The 20182-nt window shown below is 41.7% G+C and overlaps 1 protein-coding gene and 1 long non-coding RNA gene across 13 annotated transcripts in view; one reads left to right on the top strand and one right to left on the bottom strand.

Moving 5' to 3' along the window:
• The first annotated feature begins 857 nt into the window (after window positions 1–857).
• Window positions 858–10639, top strand: LOC117761443. Its single transcript, XR_004613831.1, has 3 exons — window positions 858–867; window positions 1471–1474; window positions 10456–10639. It is a non-coding gene; the product is annotated as an uncharacterized LOC117761443 (long non-coding RNA).
• Window positions 10640–17189: 6550 nt separating this feature from the next.
• The window catches only part of foxp1b (forkhead box P1b), a 153289-nt gene continuing 150296 nt past the window's right edge, over window positions 17190–20182 (bottom strand). For 11 of the 12 annotated variants that reach the window (XM_034585332.1, XM_034585336.1, XM_034585339.1 and 8 more), the window contains one exon: window positions 17608–17752. In XM_034585332.1, the coding sequence (XP_034441223.1) occupies window positions 17608–17752 (145 nt within the window). Of the gene's footprint in view, window positions 17753–20182 lie in introns of all 12 variants that reach the window. The other variant, XM_034585338.1, reaches the window with a different exon arrangement.

Consider the following 20182-nt stretch of genomic DNA (forward strand, 5'->3'; position numbering starts at 1 on the left):
ATGGAGCGGCCTTGACAGGGGTGGGGGGGTAATCTGGGCGGACTAGCCCGGTCTGCACCCAGCCCTGTTCCCTGGTCTGTAAACAATAGGGGTGTGGATTAGTTTGGAAACAATGTGTTTATTTAAGAAGCCCACTTCCTGTATGGACTCAGCAAGTCTCCCATTAATTTTATTGGCGGCGGCTCCAGCTCTGAAAATCCAATTGTTTGGAGGGGGGGGGGGGGCGATACAAAACACACAAGGCAAAGAGGAATGCTTTGCATCTGTGCTCGGTTCCTGTGTGATAGGACGACAGCATTAATAGAATCGGTGCTCGCTATTTGTGTTTTTTAATCATCTGGAAGGATCTGAGGTTCAGAGGAAAAAAACAAATGAGGAAACATTTCGCTGTTTTGTTGAGGCCACTTTGGCACGAGCTCGCTGCTGCGTGCACTACGTGTACAGATGCGAGTTTCATGTAAAAGGGAAAAAAAAGAAGAAAGCCAAACAGTTTTTCTGCTTAGTCTAAACTGCCATGAGCGGTCTACAGAATGTGCCTGCAGGGGCTGAGATTCAGCTGAGGGCTGTGGAGCCCAGGAGCGACGCCCGCCACCCCCTGACTGCCCAAAGCCACATCCTGTCCAAAAGGAAAAGACTTGCACTTTCTCCTCAGGAGGAGCACTCGCTTTAATGTGATCTTGATTACGGCCTCGTTCGGCATCACTCACATCCTGCCGTACGCATGTGTTTTAATTTTTATCTGATCTGAGGTCTGCTGTGGAGAAAGTTGTGAGGCCTCCGGAGCAGGAAACAAACAAACCTCCTGACGTGCTGTCACGCTGAACCAATTTTGTGACATGCGGCGAGCTGCCCCAGTGGAGTTTACGGGTTCATTTCTGAGACTGACAGATATGAGCGGGGATGAAAAGGCATTAAGAATAAGCAGTGCAACCTAGCCCATCCAGGCTCGTGCTCACAGGCCAGAGAGTAACAGGTAAACTGGAGGAAGGGTGGTTAAGCCCTAGTTAGGCATGTAAATCCCACCCTTTACAGGCAAAGCGCTCCAGTAGATCTCTGTCAATTTCCTGCAGCTGTGCTTGGGCGGATTTACATGAATACACTCTATCACCAGCGCTTAGCCTCCTGTGTTATACATTTACTCACTTTTGGGTGGTTTATAAAAATTGGGTATTTTCTTTTGACACAATTTTTTGTGTGTTCCATCGAGAAAGAATGGTTTTATTTACGAGCCAGGCAGCACGGCTTCTTTTGTAAATTGACTCCTCAGTTTTGTCAACGGGCCAGGCGTAAGAAGGTTAGCTGCCTGTTCCCTGATAAGCTGGCAAAACCTATCAACCCCGGAGAGAAGATAGTGCTCTGTATTTCTGTCATGCTTTATCATCAGCTGGGGTGAAACTAAACCGGTGTTAAGCGAGAGTAGAGGGACCATTTCCCTGGATTACAGGCGTCAACTTTAATTTCAAAGACCAGTGGTGTATCCAGGGAAGGTGCAGGCTTCGCTTGCCACAGATTGGCAGCGGGCTCCTGATAAGGACCCAGTAGCGTTGTTCGCATTCACCACGGGGGCCTATTGATCTCCAAGCCGCTGGTTCATTTCATAAAATACGAGATAAATGGTGTTCGGGCGGCGGCGCGGCTCCCCATTCACCAGACACACTGCGTCCTGTGCCAAGTTGTCTTGGCTCGGTGCTGTGGCCAACAGGAAACGCACGGCGGGAGGACGGGTGTTTGTCAGGAGTCATTAAGGATGGAGGTGACAGGTCAAGCTTTTTGCTTTCAGGACACAATGAGACGAGCTTTAGAGGAAAATAAGATTTCTCGTCGCAACAAAGCCGAGTCAGGTTACAACCAAAGTTTAATTCCGAAACTGAAACTGAGCTTACAGCGGCGTTATCTTTCACAGTATCAGTGGAGCGCTCACAATCTGAGTGTGAAATTCATATCAACATATTGAGCACTTATTCATACTGAAATACCCCCCTCCCTCCGTTTTTCCAAACGGAATTTATGAAAAGCATAATCACAACATGAGGGCCCTCTTATTTTATTATCAGTGGGTGTTATTATTAGAAAACCATTTCAAATGATATGTCACATGGGAACAAATATCATTTACAAACCACTAATGACTTGCAAACACTCCTCTAGCCTCCGGTGCAGAATGACGCTTTCACACAGTGTGTGCTCGGCTCGCCTCTCTACGGGGACGTGCGGTGGGATGCTGCACACTCTCAGAATCAAACAGAATAAACAGGAAGACCTCTGTCTCTGGGCTCAGGCCGTACAGTGGCAGTCACACATTAATTCTTAAAAATAAGCCCATTTAAACCTGTCATTACCACGAGCCGTCTAATGGTTTTTAGGTGTGTGTTTGTTGCAAAAATTCAAATGAGACACTAAAATATGTACATATTCTCTGCAGAGATGGATTAGGTTTTGGGTATTAATAATTAAGCAGACATTATTATTATTACACTTTGCATCTTCTGGGTGGATCAAACTCACCTCACCACCGAAATGCTAATAATGAGTCATCAATAAAACATTTTCATAATGTCAGAGAGACACTTGTGTAGATGCACGGTCTAATTTTACACGGGCTGACTTGGTCATTAGTTCAGTATGGCGTGAACGCCTCGCCATGCAAAACACAGAGGAGGTTACAGAGGTGGCCTGATGTGGCCTGACAGTCAGTGCATCAAGCCGCTCCTTCATTAATGTTAATCATCTTGAAATTGGGAATAACCAAATCAGAGCACCTATATGCAAATATTTAAAGCATTTTACTTTTTAATGGAAAAGGTGTTTTTGTTTCCAGCGCTGTCATTTGCATAGTAATTCTGTCTATTGTGTCGTGTTGCTTTAACCTCAGACTGGCCTGGATGAACGCTGGATAGTCGTCTGTGTTTGGAATGGAGCTGCAAACAATATAAATAAAGGATATAGCGCACAGAGAGGAAAGGAAATCATATCAAATTGCAGTTAAAACTCCACGTTAAAAGTTTCCCTCTTCAGATCAGGAGTCATGCAGACGCTCGGAGTGGAAACCTCCCAAAATGTTCACAGAGCTGTAATGAGAAACTAAGAAAAGCACAGAGCATCGGCAGAGCGGTGCCTTTATTGCCACCCAGATATAATAACTTAATGCAAATTGCAACTAGTTAAGCACAGCAAAATAATATGATACCATTGTCTGCAGCAGATTGGTATTATAATGTTAGCATGGGCAAATAATCACATTTTCCTCCTGATACAATTACATTATTTGTTCTGGTTGTATCATACACCAATAAAAGCAAACATCATATTAGGATTCATGGCACTTTTCGCATTGCGTTATCAATATGTGGAAATAATTGTCTGCTGAGAGATTAAATTACATTATTGTGTATCTTTTTCATGCCTAATAAATAATGATGGATGGCTCTTATTTTCATCACCACCTGCAACCATTTTGTCTTCTTCCCCCCTGCAAGTTAAAAATGAGAGAATAAATAAAGAAATAAAGCGGTAGAGTGAAGAACCTGGAGCAATACGAACCCGGAGGTTTATGTCTCTGAAATTTTCATCATCGGATCAAGGCGGGGGAACAGCAAATATAAGGTAGTCTGACTCCCTGAAAGTCAACATGCCTCTGTTTATTCATTCATACATCTTTTGGCAAGAACACACTTTGAGATGATGAATAACTGATTGACAGGGGGAAAGCCTCGCAGGGGATTTGCTCAATATCATGACTTTATCAAATATTGTTCATGCAAACTGCAACATATTTCAAGCTGCGTCACACAAACCTGCTCCAAATAAACATCAGCTCATTTTTATTGTCTTCATTTATGTATATATATTGTATTTATTTCAGATAGTTTAGCAATAGTCTTGATCATTTAATCCATCACTGCTTCCTCTCCCAGTGCGTGAGAGCAGTTCACATGTATAATGTAGCTTCCATATACAGACTCCCTAAAAGTCAACATGCCAATGTATTCATACATCTGTTGGCAAGAACACACTTTGAGGTGATGAATAACTGATTGACAAGGAAAGCCTTGCAGGGTATTTGCTGTTTATCATGACTTTATCAAATATCGTATGAAATATCCTTCAAACCGCAGCATGTTTAACACAGGTGGCCTCCGAGGCATGAAACCCCTTCAAAAAAGACTAAAACAAGAAAAACTCTGGATGATTTAACCCCATCACTCACTCCTCACCCAGTGTCCGTCCTGCTTCAGCTGTATCTGTACCTTCCATATTAACACAACATAAATCCATAATACATTAATCCAATTTTTTAATAGAAAATCAATAAATACAAACAGTCCAACATCACAGGCATCTTTCAGTATGAAGATGTGAATTGTACATTTATCCTCAAACTATTTAAGTAGCAAACCGTTAAATCAGTCTAAAGCTAGAATAATTAGTATAAAGTATAATCTAAATGTAAAAAATGTAGATTCTAATGTAAAAAATGCATAGCTTAATGCAACAAAGTAAACATTTTATAGAGTACACTGACATATTTTTGCAAATTAGAAATTGGGAAAAAGTGTCTCAGAATTTCTAGCACGTACGTAATTGACTCTGGCAACATCCACCTCTGAATTTCAAAGTCTACAGTTTCAGAGAAGTTGTTCTATTATATATTATATATTGTGTTATGTATTATGGTTGTTGTGTGAATTGTTTTTTCTATTTTTCTTTCATTTTCTGTTTATTTACTGTAATTGTATATTTTTGTTTAAAAATTTGCTGGACTTTTTGAAAGCAAAGCTACCAAAGTTCGCCATGTGCACAAACAACTTATCAAGTTGTAGTCTTTCAATCTAAATAGCAATTAGACTTGAAAATCTGAATTTGTAACAATGACAAATAAAGTGGAAATAAGAGGAAAAGAAAAACAGATACTGATTTGGTAAATGCCAGTTTACAATATCAAAAACAGTTTTGCAAAAAGAAATTGCAAAATGGGATATTCAGGTTACCCTAGAGAGGGGGAATTTCACTGTTGTAAAAATCCAAATCAATAGGACCTTTCTTTGTTTCCAGTGTGAGTGAAGCGAACCTCTGACGTGTTGTTTCTGGTCCTGACAAATGTCAGGAGATAAATCTTCACGTTCAGCAGTAGCCAGCTGTGCGGCCGTTGGTCTCATTTACAATTCACTTTCCCTCCTTGCTTTTGCATAACCCTAATTTTAATCACTTCATTTGCACTTTGTGTGAGATAAGAGAATTGATTAGCTACCAGTCTCCAGGAGGCTTCATGTTTGACTTTCTCTTTTTTTCCTGCAGTCCACCAATCTTAGCTGTCAATACCTGAAACTCCTGTTACACCAGATGCATTTGTTGGCTCGCTGTTATGTGGCGATAAAACAAGGTAAGGACATTATAGTCTCCCCACCAGTTAATTGGCATCAGACAGAGAAACGCTGTTATAACTTCATAACTTCTTAGGTCATGCCTTGTGCACAGCTAGACGTACAGCGTTGTCAAAAATTTACATTTTAATGAAATATTTGAATAAGCACTTGAAATTCACTCTTGCAGGTCTCGCGGTTCTAAAACCAACATTTCATGTTTGTGTTTTGAATGGCAGCGTCAGAGAAATGAGAATGCCAGTCATACAGATTAGGAGGGCATCAGTGTAAAGGCACAGGCTTCCTCAATCAAGGTTCAGTGCAGGTAAACACCAGCCATGTTTAAATGATAACTTTTTCTCACAGAGGAGGAAACGCATGAGCCCCACAGAGGATCTGAATCAGAGCAGGAGTGAAGAGAAATTCAGAGGCTATCTGCATTAATACACTGCTGTTTAAGTCAAGCTGTCAGAGAGACACCAAAACACCATTTAAATGTCAACATGCGATGCTTCTCAATCTCAAAGTACAATTAAAGCTCGTGTGTTGTGTTGCGTGCAGCACTATCTAAGAAAATACGGACTGAATAGGCTGCTTGTTAAACCATTTTGGAAAATACTTTGTATTTCCTCTCTTGTAGTAAGATGAGGAGAATGACAGCGTTTTCTGTACGCTGAGTGTAAAGCTACAACCAGCAGCCCATTCGATTAGCCTAGCCTAGCTCAGCTTAGCGCAGAGATGGGGTAAACAGGGGACAACAGTGCTAGCCAAAGTGTGACCAAAAGTAAACAGCTATCAGCTAAAGCTCACCGATGAACACACTGAATCTCAGCTTCTCAAACATTTTCCCAGCTAGCCAGGCTAATTGTTTCAATTGTTCCTGCAGGCTAAGCTAACCTCTCTCATTAGCCTACTGAGCAAATAAACATAGTTGGCTTCTTTCATCATATTGTACTGCAGTCATATGTATAAAAGCATTATTCAGTCTCGAAACATTAGTGTTAGCATGGCTGACAAACTGTGTGCATCCTAACAAATAATCAGTCTGCTTGTTTTAATACACTGGGTTTATTTCTCTCCTGATCATAAATCATCATTGTTAAAACCCCTCCCAGCAGCAGCCACTTCTCTGTTAATTCACCATGACACAAAAAGTGCGAGAGGCCGATGTCCTAATTATTCATGTTGTTTTGCATCTCTTCAATTATTCAAAGCAAACATTTCTAGTCGTGATGTCGGCTGCTGGGACACGAGTGCAGGCCAGACATCTGCAGCTGAGTGGAGACCATGGTGGAGACCATGGTGGAGACCATGGTGGAGACCTGCAGGACTCTCCACCATCACTGTTCCCGCAAAGGAGCAGGAGCTCCTCACTACACAGGAGCAGGTTACACACACAACTCTCACCTGCAACACTGCAACTGGCCCAACCACATAAAAGATTTGAGTCCGTGGAAAGTTGTCTCTGCGTTCTTGATATATATTTCTTGCATAAGCTCTCGAGTCGCTGGCGTGATGGAATCACATGATTGGTTCAAGATGTACGTATGAAACAAAGCCGTTTTCTGTTATCAACTTTAAACTCTTTTGTAAAAGTAGTAAATAATCATTGTGATATGATGATATAGATTTGATGTAAATATTAACGCCAAACAAAAGGTATGCAAGGGCAAATGCAACGTATATAGGATGGATGGATGGATGGAAGAATGAATGGATGGATGGATGGATGGATGGATGGATGGATGGATGGATGGATGGATGGATGGATGGATGGAAGAATGGATGGATGGATGGATGGATGGATGGATGGATGGAAGAATGGAGGCATGGGTGGAAGAATGGATGGAAGAATGGATGGATGATGGATGGAAGAATGGATGGATAAATGGAAGAATCGATAGAAGAATGGATGGATGGATGATGGATGGATGGAAGAATGGATGGAATAATAGATGGTAAAAGTACACAGAGTGGGAGGGCACAGACGTTGCATTTAACTCAATATCTTTATAGTTTTTTGTCTTATTGAGAAACACTTGATGATTATTAGATGTGAAATCACTTTCAGAATCGTTTCTTCACAGTTACGACCTGTATTTACATTTTCGACTTTTAAATGCTTCGTTAAGGATGATTGTGTTTTTTATAGAAATAAACATGATTTTCCATATCAGCTTTGATCTTTCTTAGGAATGTTCGGTCCACTATGTTGATATGTTATGTCAAAGTGAAAGATGAATTGTCTGGTCATATAGGCAAAGTTACCATGACATGGTGAAAACATTTTTATGTGTAGTGTTGTATATAAAGGAAAATTCAAAAGCATTAAAACAACCAAAATAGCCCAGGACTCCTAAAAGGATGAAACTTGTTCTCCAGTTGCTCTTATTGCCAGGGCCGGTAATTACAACCTATAATGAGTTTAATCTTAATTCTAACCTATATTCTGCCTCTGAGCACTCTCTAACCTCTCTAACCTGTATGTGGCTCAGCCTCAAGCCCATTGATTCCAAATGAAGACACAAATCAAATGGCTCACAGATAAACCGTTTTATTTTCAAACAGCCTCTGTTATTCCCTGTATCATATCACTGCTGTAGTTTTTACCAAACATGAGAAAACAGTCAATTTGTTCCAGATTATTTTCAGCAGTGGATTTATACACATCTCATGCTCGACTGAGTACTTAGTGTATGGCAGCAAGTCAGTGAATGGGACTGAGACTAAATAAACCACAGTGAGTGGGCTGATGGTAACGAAGGAACATGTGACCCAGTGAAGCTGTGTGGCTCACTGAAGTGTTCCGTATGTATACAACAAACTTAAGTACTGATTTGATATTCATAAAAGAATGTTCACTGCTTGGCCTGAGTTTGTATTTACTGTCTTCAGCTCAACTGAACTGGGAAACCAGAACAACACTGAATAGAACACAGATCTCCACCAAGGCCCAACAGCCCCCTTCCATTCAATCAAGCTGCACCAAGTTACACACATTCATACATATTAGTCCTCTCAATGTTTAAAAAAAAAATCATGATTCATGCAAAATTCAGTGGAATTCAGGTAAATCTGTGAAATTGTTGAAAAGAAAACATTCTCGCAATGTTAAAGAAAGTGAAAATAAATTCCTGGATCCGCCCCCTGATCTGGATTCGTACCAAAATTGAAAGGGTTCATCCCTGACCCATAATGTATCCTTCTACCAAGTTGGAAATCCGTTAAGTGTTTTTTGTGCAATGCCGCTAAATAACAGACAAGCAAACAAACAAATGTCGATGAAGACGTCACCTCCTTGGCGGCGGTCAATAACATGAGTGAATCTAAACGTGTTATCAGTTTATAACAGTATCTGAGCTAGAAGTTGGTGTCAACAGATCCATCTCCATGACAACATGGCTGACTCTTTGGATGGTCATGCTCTGACACTGTTTTTAAAAAAGCCTGTGAGTGGACTTTAAGTTGAAATAGTTTATGTAAATACAGTTTTACCAAGGTGAAGAACGAACTGGAATGTTTGACACAAGACTGAGTTTGGTCCCTGAATGCAACACGAGAGAGGCGAACAAAAACGGAAACTGTTGATTTGGGAGAAGAAAAATCAGCAGAGTTCACGGCCGAGTTTCAAAGAGAAGAAGTTCAGGTTATTATAATCAGTGAGGGTCTTTAACCAGCAGTTCATCTACATTCAGCTCCACACAGCTCCTGCATTGGATAGTTCGACATGTTTAGTTAGTGAACTCATCAGTGGATCCAGCAGCTGCCCCACCCTTAACCCCCCGTTACCAAGAGAAGGCGACATCAGAGCATCTCCGCTATTTACTCAATGAGCGTAATTACCAGTGGCTACTCACACGAGGCTCGCTAACTGATGTGATAAGCACCTTTATACTTTCATCTCGCTTCAGTTCCCTTTTTAATTGCTCGCAGTGTCTTTGAAATGTAGCTGCGCCTTCTAAAAAAGAAGAAAGCGAGCCCAGCTGTGAACCGCTGATTGTTGTGTTGGAGCTGAAACCGGCCTCGTGGTATTGTTGTGTGTGTGTGTGTGTGTGTTTGTGTGTGTGTGTGTGTGTTTAGTGGGTGGAGGATTGGGGGGGGGGGGGCAGCGAGGCATGCCTTTTCAACAGCAGGTGGTAATTGAAACAAAACAAGGGCTGATTAGGGAAGCGTCTGGCAACTCATGATCCAAACAGCGAGCCGCCGAGGAGCCCGAACACGAGAGCCCTGGAATAAAGTGGTCATCATCTAATTAACAGAACACATTTTAATTACCGGGTAAACCAAGCAGTGCACTGTGTCAATTTAACTGATTTGGTAAGTGCCAGTTTACAATATCAGAAACAGACAAATAATTGGAATCTAATTACAAGCAGGTCTATTGCACACCAGCGCCCGCAGCCCGTCTTAATAAACAAATTTTTACATCAAACCATGAATAACAAACACTGCAGGACAGCTAATTGCCTCGCTGCAACGCTGGGATGTTTGCCAGCTTTTCACTATTTGACTGAAGCTCTCGTGTGAATGGATGGAGGCTGTGACACGCCGTAATTAGAATAAAGTGAGCGGAGCATCCACATTTGTTTTCTGCAAACGAACCGAGCTAAATAATACGACTGTGAGCCGCCTGGAGTTTGTACGACAGGACGGAGCAACAGCAACATCTCTCTAAGGGTTGCACACACAGCAACACATAGGAAGTCAACACTGATCTGTTAAAGGTTAAAGGGTCAGTTCACCCAGTTTACAACGTACCTGTAATGGTATGTAGCCATATAGTTTTGGTTTCATTGGGCTGCTCTCCCTAAATTGTATAAATGTGAAGAAATTAATGGAGATACAATCCTGCCATGTAAAAAGTGTGGATTATTAATTGGGTATGATCACAAATTGAAAGTCAGAATAATGGGATCTATTGTATGTGTGAACTTACACAACTGGAGATATGACCCCAACATCCGCTGGTGGTCACTAACATCCGATAACGTCAACTGGTGGTAGGCATTCATTAGTGCAGTAGAACATACTAGGGATATTCTCCAGCTTGTCCTATGTTCTAAAATGGGACAGTGTTTAGTTTAAAAAGGCAAAGAGGTAATTATGTCCGATCTACTGAGCGGCCACATGGCTTCTTATAGTGCTGTCATACAAGCCAGTAGCCAGTCAGATTCACCTTTAGCCTCAGTGTACCCTCAAGTTCGGCCTGTATCATTGATTACAAGCCCAAAACACTTGATGACGCTAAGGCGCACAACTGAAGTTATGACCCTAACATCCGCTGGGGGCCAATAACACCTGCTAACATCTACTGGTAGTTGGTAACTTAAATTGTGCAGAAGACCTTCAAACGTACAAGGGAATATTTAACAACTTGTCCTATATTCTAAATGTTTTACATGTTTTTTTATGGGCTTGTAAGGTATCACCGTCACATGTCTGATATGATCAGTGATAAAAACAGGTCGTCGAGCTCGATGATGACTCCTGGGTTGGAGAAAATAATCAACCAATCACTGCTTTGTGATCAGAATGGGATCAGACTTTGTACATCGCTATACTGAAAAACAGCAAGAGTACAGACAAAGTAACGCTTATACTACATTTCTTTAATAAAGATGACAAATGTTAAAATCACCACTCATCGCAACCACTGTCCGAAAAGTGACGATTCAAGAACACGTCTTTCATTAACAAACACACGACAGTTTATCTTATTTGAAAGTTGTTCAAGCAAAGAAACGACAGTGATGTCTGCGGATAAACTGAGTTGTTGTTTCAACATGTTGTGGATTTTATGTTTAATGTTTTAAGCTCCACAAGAAAAAAAAATCAATATCACAAGATACCAAAAAACGCTTTTCTCAGGTCATTCACTTCTCCACGGCAGATGTGTGATGCATCTTGTTTCAGTGAGGTTAAACATGCACCTGTTTTAGAACTGTCTCAATTCACAGGCATCAAATAACACAATCGTAACATAAAATGCCATTTTTGTTTAAAGCTCTACAGATCAATTACCTTCAGTTAATCTTTAGATTTAAAATAAAATACATTTTTGACTGAGAGAATTAAACATGTTTCATCCAATGTGGTAAATTAACGTCATGACAGATAATTGGGATGAATAAAATATTTTCAGAGGCAGCATAAATGATGCATCTCATAAATCACGACACGTCTCTGTCTATGATGGTTCATTAGTCATTTTTATGATTAAAAAAAGTATTGGTATTGATATTGATGATTCTGCCTGTTGTATTACTTGGTATTTCCCACTTAAGGGAGCAGGTGGATAAATTAAATATAACAGCCAGTAAAGGTAAGTGAAATAATACATGAATGATAAGTGATTAATATGGGAACTGACACTCAAAGCGATTAGAAAAATAATAACTTTAACACAAGCTTGTTTTATTGAAAAGCATCTTTTCTTTCTGGAGTTGAAAACGATAATTAATCACACGGACAAAAATGTCAGTGTGGAAGTTGTGTCATGTCGGTGTGGTGTGTTGGCGACAGAGAAATTCAGATTAATGTGTGGAGGGCCAGTATTGGCCGATCATGTCTCAGTGTCAATATATCTAAACTGTTCCCATAATATTTCATCCACCTTTATGGACCATAATAATATCATATGTTGCTTCCTCTCTCTAAGTTACTGTGCAGTTAATTTATGTGAATGCGTCTGTTAATGGCTGATTTTTTTCCCAACACAAACACTTTCCAGTGCGTTCCCTCTGACTCGCTGTCGTCTAATCCGGTTTGTGATCAGTGTCATGAAAACAACACAGATCCACACGGAGCCCGAGCGTCCAGTGAAATACTGCCCACAGAGAGATTGCTTGTGATTTTATATTGTTTCCATTAAATCTTATCTTTCAAAGGCCTTAATTAATAATACACTTGACATTTATGTTTTCCAGCAATAAGCTCAGCAAGAAACGATTTATGTCGCCTAAAGCTTTTTAACAAATCAATGCAACTATTTGTAATTGCTTGTTTCACAAGATTAAAAGTGCTTAGACTTGATCTTTGTCTCCTGTTTAGTGGCCAACATGACCCGCGCCTCTGTCGTAAAAAACCCTGAGTCCTGGTCATCAGCATTAGCTCCCGTCACCAAATCCATATCGCTATTATTTCTGGAATTTTTAATGCTGTTACAATTTATAGCTTATCAAATGCAGTTACCTAAATTGCTGTTAGGAAAAGACAGTTTAACTGTCTCTTTTTAATTACAATATAATTTAATGCAGAGGCCGAGACGAGGGTCCTGCAGCAGATGACAAACACAGGTTCAACTAGTCTGCAGGTGGAGACAATGAGGAGAGAACTGCAAATGCAGCATTAATCCATAAACATTGAAATATATCAGGCTATATTATTTTGTATCTGTGATAATTTGTTCTTTACATGATTTGATGCATTTACAGTTGATGACAGCAAAACAAATGAAAGCTTCATTTGCTAATAAGGCCTTATGGAACCCACAAAATCTCTCACATTTATAATTCAACTTTAGAGAACTACTGTGCCTAATTCTGTATCAAGTGTTCTTCTGTCAACACTGGAGAATGATCACGTTTTGAAATAAAGAAATCGTGCAGCTCGGTGTTGCCACACCAGACCAAACAGATAACAAGGAGAGGCCGGAGGAATTCGTCTGAACAACCAGCATTTTATTGCATGTTTAGAATGCTCACGTCAGTCATCGCCACTGACTACAACAGAGTGGTCTGCATCAGACACACGAGGAATGATGAGGAGGTTACACACCGATGGAAATGATGAGCAATAATATTTCTCTATAAAAAAACAGAAACTACAGAGTACATCTTCAAAGAAGAAAAAGAAAGAAAGAGAAAGAAAGACAAGCTGCTGCTGCAGGATGAGAGCACCGTGACAGCTCCTCGGCTGCTACCCCCCCCCCCCCCCCCCCATCTCTCCCTACCACCCCCAAAATAAAGAGTGTGATGTGAGAGAAGGAGAAAAGAGGAGGAGGGGGGACGGAATGACAGCAGGCTGGATGGTCGCTGATGGTTGAGACAATGGCGTGTTTTAGCTCGGGTGCCAACGTGTGATGTCGGGGGGGGGTGACGCCACACGGCCTCAGTTTGCAGGACGTTAGACTCGGGAGCCTCCACCTCTGACCTGCCCGCTGTGCTTGCTCAATTAACAAAAAACAAAATATATATATATATTTATATATATATATATAAATAAAAACGTGTCTTTTACCTGGATGAGGAGACAGATGATGAGGAGAACACGTCTCTGATGAATGAAGGACATGAAATTTCTCAAACAACAAAGAAAAGGAAACAAAAGAAAGCATTTAACAATATTCTTTACATCTTGGCACTGCATATTTTTCTTCTGTTTCCTATTAATTTCATATAAAATATCATTAGATTGATACACCCTTATGTTATTACTGACCACTTAAAACATTACCCACCCACCCAACATCTCTGTGACCCTGGTATCAGTCATGCAAGATACCACCGTCTCGTAGAGGAAATATACCTGTGTGCCCTTTTTTCTCAGAGCAGTAATCTTTCCCATGGAGCCACAGAAGGCAGTGGTTGGACCATCAAAAGGAAGTATCAAAAAACAGCTTTAACACAAAGAGGGGGGAATTCTGTACAAAATGCTTCGGTCAATGATAACAGAGAAAAGTCTGTTTTTTATATTACAGTTTAAAATCCAAAATGGGGGATAATCTCCCCCCCGGCCTGCCCCTGCCCAGCTCACCCACATGTCTGCAAGGATGATGTGATTTTTTTTAATTTCTTTTTTTTTTTTTTTTTTTAAAGCAAGGATTACTAAGTAAAATACATTTGCAGCACAGTTTGCTATTCCAATACATACAGCAGTTTTTTTTTTCTCATAGCTTTTTCATAGTTAATACAAAGCAGTGGCGATAAAGCAAACATCATAACACAAATGTATTTCTTTATCTTAAACAAAAGAAAAGAGGGAGAGAGAGAAAAAGAGAGAGGAAAGGACAGGAGAGGAGAAGACAAAGGCTACAGTGACATGTATGTACAACCTAATATTGGAACGCCCTTAAAACAACCCATCAGAGGACAGACAGGATGAATGTGCCACACACAGCTGGATGATATTTCCACCAACAAAAGGCCTGAGGTTTGAATTGGTTTGGCAAAAAAAAGGATGAAACCTTTTAAGATAAACAAGCTCTAATTTCATTTTTCATTTTTTTCTCTTTTTATCATTTTTTTCTTTCTACAGTATCAGACTACACATGCAAGACATACGACTAAGTGCAACTGAGTGAAATGTTTGTTTATTTCTATTTATTTTCTCTCTCTCGATTAATTGAATCATTCCCTATAGGTTTGAAATGAGGTATGCGTACTAACGGCTTTTTCTCATGCTGTTATCTTTAGTAATGTCAGGCTACACATGCTGAGAATGTTCTAATCTACCAGCACTGGTCCTCCTCTCTGAATACCAAACAAACCAGCCTGCATGATGACTGGGGGGGGGGGGGGGGGGGGGGGGGGGGGTGTTTGTGGATGAGCTCGGCCCGCGTTCTCACGATCCGAGCCTGGCTGTGACTGACCCATCCCACAGCTGCCTGGATATTAAATACATCTTCTGGAAACCACAGATTGCCCCTTTTTAGTTAATGAACAAAAAAAAAGAGATAACAATAACTGCCATAAAGTACCTTGTACCCAGCTTATTAGTTGACAGGAGTGTTTTTTAATATAAAAAGTAATAAGTTGACAGAAACTAAACACAATCATAAAGTCTTCCCTCATAAAGACACTAAAACCCCTAAAAAGTGGCATACAATCATTTCAAAGGATACAAACATGTAAAGAAAGAAAAAGAAGAGAAACAACAAATCATCGTGTGGTCCAGTTGAAGTATAGAATCCATTTCACATTGTTCTCTGCAAAGCTTTTCCCATTTGCCAGTACATTTTTTTTTTCAGCGTTATCTACAGTACATACCCTTTATGTTGCGCACAAATCTGTTCCTGACCAAGAAGCTCCCTTTTTCCACTCACTGGCCCAAAGACAAAAAAGTTTCCCTAATTTGGTCATCATCATGTATCAGACTGTCAGCACCTCCCGTTCAGATTTGGTCACTGCCAAACGCAGCTTGTCCTGTCCGGGACGCCCCCCTTTGGTTCTATTTTGTCCTTTTCTAATAAAAGTGAATGAGTTGGAGGAGCTTGGCCCTGGATTCAGTCTGCCACCGGCTCGACCACAGCCGCTGAGGTCGTCCAGCGGGAGAGAATGGAGGGGACATATTTGGCCTATCTGCTATTGCATGGAACACACAACATTGACTTTGTAGTTTATCTTTGGTAGTCACAGAACAAGATAATAAAACACATGAACAACAAAAAAAAAGCCAAATAAAACATAAAATGATAATAATAATACTAATAATAAATACAAATTTAAAAGTGGTTGATTGCAGTCTTGAAATTCATGGTCTCTTTAAAATTTGACTATCTATCAAAGCTGGAATTTTTGCTGCTGCATCATAAAACCACATGTGGAAATCACTCAGTTCAACGTGGACTAGAACTCATTGGCTTTTTTTTTTTTGGGTGACACTGAACGTCGAGGTATCCACACTCTCTAACACGGCAGGTACTGTACGTCCGGGACCTTTCACGTGGCTGTCAAATGCTGGAATGTGCAACGTTTTCGGTCTTATTGCGAGTCTCTGGGACTTTGTTCCCTTGAAGAAGAAGGAGAGAGGGGCATTTTGTCGCGTGTGCAATTACATTAACAATCACTAAAACCTTAAAAACGATCAGACCAAAGCGCAAGATACAAAATAAAACTACGTGGGAATTTATCTTCAAGCTCTGGATGAAATTACAGAGTGGAAAAAGCCAGACACAGTTTGATTAACAATGACAGTTGTGTTCTGAAATCACAATTAATTGGTCGAAATCTTTATCTCGCTGGTGCACACCTGACATTTTCATTTTACATAATAAAAAAAAAGACCCTGGAGCTTGTAAGTGATCAGAAATTGTGTTGCGGCTAAGCATGCTCTGTGGCGAGGGCTGTTTTAAAGTATAATTTCATAAGGATAAACCATAACCTGCATGATTTCTCTGTCATTCATTCGCATCTTAAATTAAGCTTCATTGATGCGTGGAGAGAGCCTTCATTATGAGTAGTGCATCGCCAATGGACTTCATGAGGAGGAAGAGGAAGAAGAGCGGGTGAGGGGTGGGCTACATGTCAGAGCGGTGACTTTTTTTTTTTTTTTCATTTCCATGATGATTTTTGGAATAAATGACAGAAAAATACTGCTCGGTATCAGACATTCTGCTTCATGTGTGTGTGTTTAAAAAAGAACAAGGTGAAAAAGAAATCATAAACATTCATCATCAAGTGCGGACCACACAGAATCTCCACAGCATGGGCATGAGGTCTGATCAGTTTACAGAAACAAGAACAACAACAAAATAAAGATGCAACATCAATAACAGCATTGAATGATGAAAAAAAAACAAAAAAACATTACGTTGATATTTTAAAACCTCTCACCCCCAACACAAAATACACCCGAATAAAAACAACATCCCTCCCACCCCAGATGGAATCAAACCAATGAGAAGTGTTGAAGGCAGTGACAATGAACAGAAGTCTGCACTCGCTCTCCCTCACACACACCTACGCACTCACGCACACGGTGTAAATTAAACGTCAGTCATTGTCTGTCTCTCTCTCCTCCGTTTGTGGTTGGATGTGTGTGTCTGACAGAGGGAGGGTGGGAGAGAAGGAGAAAGATTGTGGGGGGGGGGGGGGGGGGGGGGGGGGGGGGGGGTAGGTGGGGGAGAGACGCATCCCCTCTCGCAGTCTGCGGAGCGCAGCGTGTCCTGGCTGCACGGCAAGGGTCTGGGTTGGAGCGCGAACATGTCACCCCCCCGTACCAAACAAGTCCATCCGACACATGGGTAGAAAGGAAGGTTTGCTTTTTTTAAGCTTTACTTAAATCAAAAGTAGAAAGGAATCAGAAAAAAGACGCCTCGTGTGGGCTGTATTCTGTGTTTTTGTTTGTGTGTGTGTTTTTGCTATGTATTGTAATGGCACTAAAAAGTTGACTTGGAGACATTTGAGAGCTGTCATCAGTGGCTGAGACTGCAGTTCAGTGTTTGTTATCTGCGGAGCGCTTCTGTCTCCCAGATGACCCAGACTGCCTCGGCCTCTGAGGCTGGGGAGGGGAGGGGGCTCTCTAGGCCTTACAGCATGTCATCGTGGCCCTGGTCGTCGTCATAATCTCTGTGGTGATCGAAATCCGGACTGTGATTGGCAGTCGTTACCAGGGAGAGGGGCCCTTCGTGGTCTTCGGGGTCCAGTGGTTCCTCCTTAACCCTGATGTGATGCCTGGAGGAAGAGAAGAAAGTAGACATGTAGCTCCAGTTCTTCTTAACTTTGTTACATACCCATTTTTTATCACACACGCCAAACACAAAGTGATACAGACCTGAGCTGATTCTGTTTATAAAGAAGGAAACAGGGGAACAAAAACAAATGTCTGGCTACGGTGAGACTGTGAGTGGGGGCCTCGGCGGTGCAGATGATAATTTCAGCTTTCTTTTGAGGTATTCCAATCCTGGCAAAGCTGCAGGCTTTTTATTTTCATGGCAACCGACAACAGGGTATTCACTTAGAATTGATAAATGAGGAAGATTAACAACGTGAGACGAGGAGAGAAGAGAATGGACTCTGCAGAGCGAGTGGGCTGCCGTTGTCAGCCTCCTGGTGGCTGTGGATCAGTGGCGCGCTGTGTGTTCCCCTTCCTGCTCGTTAACATGCACAACCTGCGAGGCGGGTCTCCAGAGGACGACCCCGAGCCGGCTTCTATCATTAATCAACTTCAAGCAAACACAGCGACCAGACACCGCCATACATGCTTTAAACTCTAGAATTAATGCGAATTTTCAACCAAGTGTCAATAAGGGAAGAAAAGCGCTGGCAGGAGAGGCGCTAGGAGAGCGGCGGCGGCGCACACGGCACAACACTGTGATAAGAAACAGAGCCCTTATGAGAATAATAACGCTGTCACTTGTAAACAAGGCAAAAACATGAGCCTCCCCATCCCCTCCCATCTTACAGCCTGGGCAAAAGAGCCACTAAAGAGATGAGATCTGCCAAATTTCTCATTACAGAAACAGAGCAGGAATAAAGCATACGGGGAGAGGAGGCCTGGCTGTGGCTGAGAGGAGGAGAGGAAAAAAAATACATTACGAGCAGCTGCAGGGGACTCACCGCTCTAACCTGCGGTGCCAGGCTGCCGTAGCGGAGGTAGAGCGGTGTCAGGATGAGGCACCGGGCTCATTTACTACAACAACAAGGGCGAACTGGCACATTCTTCATCACCAAAGCCCACATTTGATTTATTCACGCCGGGACGTCTCATGTAATTTGCAACTGTTGTGATGGAGACGCTCGTATGCTAATGAGCTGACATATTGTGGCGTAAATTATAAAAAGGGGGGAAAAGTAAAGTCAGCTTTTCTATCATTTTCACATCAAAGTAACTCCACAAGTGCTGTTGCCTCAGGTCTCACTCTGTGGCTGCAGGGCAGACATGAAATTGTTATTATTATGCTATTGAACTGCATGCTGATTCTACACTTTGCTTATAATTAGCCTTCTCTGGATACCTGGCTCTCTGGTTTGGGAGAAGCGCTCTGGGTTTTTCTTTGCAGTGTTAAAAAGCTGTGTCCTGTCCACCAGCAGCACACAGGCACATGTGGACAACACATGTTCCTCAGTTAACACAGTGGTGTTGAACTTGTACGAGCCAAAGCACCACAGAAGAAGAAGAGGGATGTGTGAGGAGACTTCCAGAGAGACGCTGCTACTGTATGTAACACTCAACGCTCAATCCGAGGGCATGAAACAACGGGTATGTTTTGTTAATAAGAGAATAAAGTTCTTTAAAAAAGCAAAAGAAAACAGTTTGAACTCATTTTGTACTTGCGTAAAGCTTATAGACATAATTATGGAGAAAGAGTTGGTGAGCTTTATCAGCCTAAAGATAGAAGCAGAGGGGCAGAGGGAGAAGCAGGCTGCCTTTAGGCCAGCACACCCATCCTGTCTCTGCCTTTCCTGTTCCACAGCCACGCTCAGAGCTATGTTCACAGTGATTAGGGATGGCACTTTTCCTCCATTTGGCCAGGAGCTCATTACTGCACCTTTTTCTGTTTTCAGGCAGAATTTCCCCCAAGCTCAGACGTTTTTCAGGAGGCCATCCCCGAGTCTACACATCGGTGGTCTGCCCCCACATCTGGAAACGATGCAGCGTGTGCTGTATTATTTTAGGCTTCAAACAACTTAGCAGACACTCCTATACAACAAGTGAACGGGGAGCTGCGGTTTCCAGGCCGACCGCAACTTTCCTACATGAGAATCTTGGATGATGTCCTCCAGACTAATTATGCTTTTGTGTTGCTTTTCTTTCAGCAGCTCAGAGGCGTTTCTGAATGTGTTGGGGCTCATGTTGCACTGCGTCGGAGCCAACAGCTCCGTCGCTCTGCGTTCTGGCATTTTATAAATATTTTAACAAATTGGAATGTTGATTATGGCGAGACTGACACAGACAGCAGGACACATAAAGGAGAGTTCATAAACTCGCTGTTAGAATAACAGAGGGGCTCCTGCCTGGTGATGGAAGCTTCGAAGAGGTGGAGTTTCCCTTTCTGCACGGAGGCCAGCCACAGTTCTGGCCATGACCCTTCACACCACTCCAATATCATCCCTCGTCAATTTATTTATTGTCCTCTCCGGCATTGTTTGTCTTTCATCTGA

Source organism: Hippoglossus hippoglossus, chromosome 5 (genome assembly GCF_009819705.1).
Source record: "Hippoglossus hippoglossus isolate fHipHip1 chromosome 5, fHipHip1.pri, whole genome shotgun sequence".
Lineage (NCBI taxonomy): Eukaryota > Metazoa > Chordata > Actinopteri > Pleuronectiformes > Pleuronectidae > Hippoglossus > Hippoglossus hippoglossus.